Source organism: Sinocyclocheilus anshuiensis, unplaced genomic scaffold (assembly GCF_001515605.1).
Source record: "Sinocyclocheilus anshuiensis isolate Anshui unplaced genomic scaffold, SAMN03320099.WGS_v1.1 scaffold1891, whole genome shotgun sequence".
In the NCBI taxonomy this organism is placed as follows: domain Eukaryota; kingdom Metazoa; phylum Chordata; class Actinopteri; order Cypriniformes; family Cyprinidae; genus Sinocyclocheilus; species Sinocyclocheilus anshuiensis.
The window spans coordinates 56770-62997 of record NW_015549560.1 but is presented as its reverse complement, the minus strand read 5'-3'; the positions used below and the strand labels follow the sequence as shown (position 1 = coordinate 62997).

The 6228-nt window shown below is 34.5% G+C and overlaps 1 protein-coding gene across 1 annotated transcript in view; it reads left to right on the top strand.

Moving 5' to 3' along the window:
* The window catches only part of LOC107657148 (connector enhancer of kinase suppressor of ras 3-like), a 65951-nt gene that overhangs the window by 32083 nt on the left and 27640 nt on the right, over positions 1–6228 (top strand). The window contains exons 10-12 of the mRNA XM_016445176.1: positions 2403–2524; positions 3383–3564; positions 4058–4144. Coding sequence (XP_016300662.1) covers positions 2403–2524; positions 3383–3564; positions 4058–4144 — 391 coding nt within the window. The remainder of the gene's footprint in view (positions 1–2402; positions 2525–3382; positions 3565–4057; positions 4145–6228) is intronic.

Below are 6228 nucleotides of genomic sequence, written 5' to 3'. Positions count from 1 at the left end.
TTTAGGTCAAAACTGTCAGTTGTTTGTGAACTAAATCTGCTGTAAAGGGTGATCTATTTAAGCCCACTGAAATGCTTGAATGCAGACACATCAACATCAGTGTCTCTGTTTTAGGTTAAAAAAAACCCGAAACATTAAAATAACACAGATTAAAATAACTCATGCATCCCCGCTGTCCCCGCTGTCGTAACGTTAACAGTTTTACTAAAATGCTAAGCTTTTAGCCCTATGTGACGTTATTGTTTATATTGTTTATCAACAGTATACATTTTTATATTGTTTGTATTAACTAGCCGAGTAGACAGATATGAATGTTTATTCATCATAACCATACTGAAAATAAGTAAATATTGTTAGCTGATGCTAACTGTCAAGATAACGAGCTTGCTGGTGCTAAGTTGAGGTAATTTACTACAGTAATTATCAAAGTGGGAAGTGATGCCCTCTGGGGGCATTTGGCCAGGGGTGTTTTTACACTACAGACAAGGTTTGAGAAGAAAAAAATCATTATGAAAATATAATTATATTTTCCTTAAAATGTTCTTCCTAACTTCAGGCCTTATTCTCATGTCATATATAGCTGTGATGTTCTGCAAAACAACAAGCTTTAAAACACTTTTTTCTTACTGGTGAGAATCAGATGGTCAAATCTGTTTTCTCTCAGGTACTTCGCAGTGTAAGCTTCATAGTGAACATTACTACATCACTCTTGTCAACGTAGTCCATATCAACAACACAAATATATCTTGACTCCATATAGTGGTTATTTTGGGAAAATCCCAGGTATTTTGAGCAGTAGGATTATAAAAAATATGTGCCAATATAAAATTTTATTAAGTAGCCTATATAAAATGGCAAAATAAATCTATCAGTACTTTTTTACTTAAGTACATAAAAAATTGAGTACTTTTGTACTTTCACTAGAGTAAAATTGAAAAAGGAGTACTTTTACTTTTACTCGAGTAATATTTTATTATATGTATCTGTACTTTTACTCAAGTACTTGATTTGTGTACTTCATCCACCACTGATGGCTATAGTCAATGGTTAAATATTAGGGGGGGAAACTATTTCCTAGAGACATCAGTAGTATTGGTTTTCAGTGATACTCGTCTTCAGTCATAAAAAGATGTCATTAAACAAATATTAAAAATATACTGTCTTTATGTTTTCTACATTAATTTGAAGATTGAATTTGAAATTATAGCAATATAAAAGTATATTTAAAAACTTTAATGTTAGGTGGGATTAATCACAATTAATTGTGATTCATTTCAGAAAAAAATATGTGATTAATTAGATAATTTATTTTAATCGATTGACAGTACTAAAATGTTGTCCATATAATGAAAGTAGTTTACAGTAGGAAAGTCAAAATGAAAATTCTGTCTTCGTTCTGTCATCACCCTCATGTCATTCCAAACCTGTATTCATTTGTTTCTTGTGTGTAACTTGCAGGAAGAGATTTTGAAAAATGTCTCCATGTTTTTGAAAGTTCAATGGAGTTCAATGTTGTTTCGACACTAATGCTCTTCAAAATATTTTTGGAAACACTTGCGTAATTCCATTCATGACTATTAAATGGTACTGACCCCCATCCCCACTTTAGTGAGATAGTCTACCACTTTATGCCATTGTACAAGGTCTAAATTTCAAGGGCTTCATATCAAATATTCACTAAGATTTCCGTAATAGTACTAATAAACCAAATGTGTTTATCAACAACCTGGTTTATCATCAATACATACAAATTAGTTTCAATCTCATACATTTTAACTAACTGAATCTTGCTTGTTTCACAGCTAGCCATATTTTAACCACGTTCATACTTTTATACTCAATACATTTAAATGATTTAACAATAAACGTTTATGCTGATTCCAAGCAAACTGAATGTATGCATTTTGAAAATCTTGAGTATTTTTGTTTTTTTTATTTTGCTAAAGTTTTTAATACAAACTTTACTGCTTTTACACGAACAAAGAGCTTCTGTAATGGAGCTTGTCTCCGCAGGTGCTCACACACCCAGTGGGACAAAATCACACAACATTACAGTATTGTTTGAACAAAGTGCATTGGTATCAGTTTATAAATCTTACACTTAAATTAAATGATGCTGTGAATGTTTAAAAATGAGGTGTGTATGTCATGTTCAGGTATATTTAAAAATATACCTACATAAATATATACAAAAAGTATTTTGACATTTTGGAGTCACACAAATGTCTAAAATTGATTCAACAATAGATCTATTGTTTGTTTTATCATTTTGTGTTATGAAAGTTCAGTTGCATTATTAATTTAATTTTGTCACTCTATTTAGTGATATTTGCCTTTTTATTTGTGGAGAGATGCATTAAAAAGAAAGAAGTAGTACAGAAGGTTTTTCTTATGTTCTACAGAGCTCCACATCTCCTAGTAAGAGTCAGTCAGACAATTCTGCCAAACTCTGCAGTAGGAAGGACAAGCCAGCCATACTGGACCTGTACATCCCTCCACCTCCATCAGTGCCTTACGCACCACGGTGAGACTGGATGCTGTTGTCACCAAGAAAACCTTTGTGAATGTTCTGTTGTAACATGTAGCAGTGTAATACCTCTAAAATATCATGGTATTTTGATTCTGATAAATATTCTGTTCATGGGATGTATCAAAGTACAGTGGTGTTACTATTAGACTCCATCACTTTTCCACGGTACCAACATAGTACTTTTCCATTGCATTTCTGAACTTAACTCCAAAGAATTAAAAGAATAGTTCACCTACAAAATGAAAATTTGTTGAAAATGTACTCACCCTCAGGCCATTCAAGATTTAGATGAGTTTGTTTCTTGATCAGAACATATTTGGAGAAATGTAGCATTACATCACTTGCTCACCAATGGATCCTCTGCAGTGAATGGGTGCCGTCAGAATGAGAGTCCAAACAGCTGATAAAAACATCACAATAATCCACAAGTAATCCATACGACTTCAGTCCATCAATTAACATCTGTTTTTAAGAAGCAAATCCACCATTAAGATGTTTCAAGTTCAAACAAGTCCTCTATCCATAATATTGCTTTTTGTCCAGTGTTATCTCTTCTGAATCAGGAGTGAAATATGCACAGATCAAGCACCAAAACAGTTCTACACAAATATGTAAGTGGATTTTGATGTAAGAGGACAACAGAGGATGGATTTGTTCATAAGGCATATTATGGATTATGGACTCGTGTTTTTGCCAGAAGCAACGGTTTCGAGTTAAAACGCCTTGATGATTGATTTGTTTCTTACAAACGCAGCTTTTCGTTTCACAAAATTTTCATCTTTAGGTGAACTATTCCTTTAAACATGATTCTGTATTCCTGCTGATTAAATAAGCTTTTGTCCTCTGTTACAGGGAAGTACGGAACAGCTCATACACCAGCCTTAATGCCAGACCTAAAGGCTCGGAGTCCCCAAACTCCTTCCTGGACCTGGAGAGCCACCGGCGCTTCACCATTGCGGACTATGACAAACTGTCCGTTCAACCAGTTGAGGTCAGCATACAGATGCGTCCAAGAGGAAGATCCTCATCACAAGGTCATTATTTCAGAAAAAAATTGATTTAAAAGTTTCAGATTCACATTCATCTATTTTTTATTTTCATCATTGCAGTGTAGCTTAAAGGGGTCATATGATGCGATTTCAAGTTTTCCTTTCTCTTTGGAGTGTTACAAGCTGTTCGTGAATAGAAAAGATCCCTAAAGTTGCAAAGACTAAAGTCTCAAACCCAAAGAGATATTCTTTATAAAAGTTAAGACTCATCCACGCCCTCTCAGAACGATGAGCTTTGTAAAAATCGATGCGTTTCAGAAAGGAGTCGGCATAGAGGAGAAACAATGATGTACAGTATGTGGAAAATAATGTTTTTTTTTTTAACCTTAAACCGCATAAACACATTTCATTACACCAAATACACAAAATAATGTTCTTTTTTAGCAACGTAATATGACCCCTTTAAATTGAACCCATTTTTGATTTCCTCTTGTATGTTTACATGTATGGTGTATGTATGTATGTGTGGTTCGCACAGGTAAACCACGACCTCTGTCAATGCCTTCGGATACATGTTTGAGCATGGCAGACCTGTATGCAGAGCCCTGGACACAGGGGCGGAAAGGTACATAAACACATTCACACCAATCCAGTTTAACCACTTCAGAGGCCTCAGAGACACAAGGAGAATTTGTTTTGTTTTTTAACTGGAGAAAAAAAAAGCACCCAGGATTGAATTCAGAACATGACAGAACACAATATCCTCCAAAAACTAACATAGACTTCAGTTTGTAAAATCCAAGGAATAAGGTGCACGGTAACGCTCTTACAATCCAATGTATGTAACACTCAAACATAAATGTGTTCTAAGCAAAAAGTTATAATCCAGTCTATTTAGCTTGTAAAGCTGGTAACTTTCACATGACATATGCAAGGATGCCAAAAAGGACATGTAAAGTAATGTAGCATGATGTTTATTTTGCTCAGCTGGTAGCACATGCCATTAGCAGCATCGAGGTCATAGATTTGATTCCCTGGAAACAAACTTAACTATTAAAAATTTGTACCTTAAAAGCCCTGTAAGCTGTGACAGTAAAGACTTTTATATCGTTACAAAAAAAAATCGATTTTAAAAATGCTGTTTTTTTTTTTACTTTCTATTCATCAAAGAATCCTGAACAAAAAGTTGTCACGTTTTTCACAGAAATATGAAGCAGCAAAAGCTGTTTTCAACACTGGTAATAAGAAATGTTTCTTGAGCAGCAAATCAGCATATTAGAATGATTTCTGAAGGATCATGTGACACTGAAGACTGGAGTATAAGACCTTTTTCACACTTCCTCGTTCGAAAAGTGGAAGCTTCGAATAGTTGTATAAAATAACTTCCGCCTGTATAAATGGCAATGCCCATAACATGGGATTGTTGTGATTTACTGATGTACAATTCATCACAGATGTTTCATCAAACCATGTTAACCACAGTTAACATGGTATGATGGAACAAAAAAAAATTGTCATGTTATTCCGACGCATATTTCATTATTTATACAGGAGCACACAAGCCATGCTGTTTATGTATGCACAATACTTCATAGTCATAGCAGCTTTTTAGTAAAGAAATGTAAGAATAGCATGCAAACAACATATCACATTAAAGAGCAATAAAATCGGACAAGGTTATACACCTCATAAAACATTAACCACAAGTAAAGATTGTACAAATTAAACAATAATAATGTTAGCATTGCTTTCATGCACTTACTTTACTTCCCGATACAATCATTACATATTATATAAAATTGAGATTGTTCAAATAAATGTATATTTTTCAGCCCAGAGTCGATTATTCAAAAATAACGTGTCATGTCCTCCAAGTTTGAGCGCAGTGACTGGATAGCATTATACTGTCAAAAAGATTGGAGATTAATCATAACAAACATGGTGCAATAATAAAAACAATAACATTAAAAATAGAATATAAATGGTGTATATATTCCGAGTATTCCTCCAGCAGTAACGTGAGCAGCTGCGGCCAGATTCTCATGATGACTGTGGCGACACCGGAAACGCTACAATCGCCTTGCTTAGTAAATAATGTTTCACGTTCAAATAGGGGTTGCACCGACTAATCAACTAGTCTACTAAAATGCTCTGCCATGACACTTTAAGCTTGACGTCGACTAGTCGCTGGTCCTATAGAGGGCGCAACAGGATAAGAAATCTTTGAAGGACTTCCACATTTACGCTCCGTTTCCAAACAGTTAAAATGACAAATAAATGCATACTGTGAAAGCACTCCACAAGACATGTGTGATTATATTACTGGATGCTCGAAATTGAACGGGAGAATGCACGTTTTAAACAGCTTATTGTACAGGTAAGTTAATCGCCGTTCTAATCTAATGCGCTGCTGCGTAATCTTTACTGTGCTACTTTATCTGTATCTGATTTAGAACGAGCAGAAATCTGTGAGAAACATAATGACTCAAAGACAAAAGAACTGATCAAAAAGCTGTTATAGGAGCAACAGCAATAGCTGTGCACAAGGTGTTTGTCACAGCTCCAGACTTACAGGTGCATCTCAATAAATTAGAATGTCGTGGAAAAGTTCATTTGAGTAATTCAACTAAAAAAGTGAAACTCGTGTATTAAATAAATTCAATGCACACAGACTGAAGTAGTTTAAGTCTTTGGTTCTTTTAATTGTGA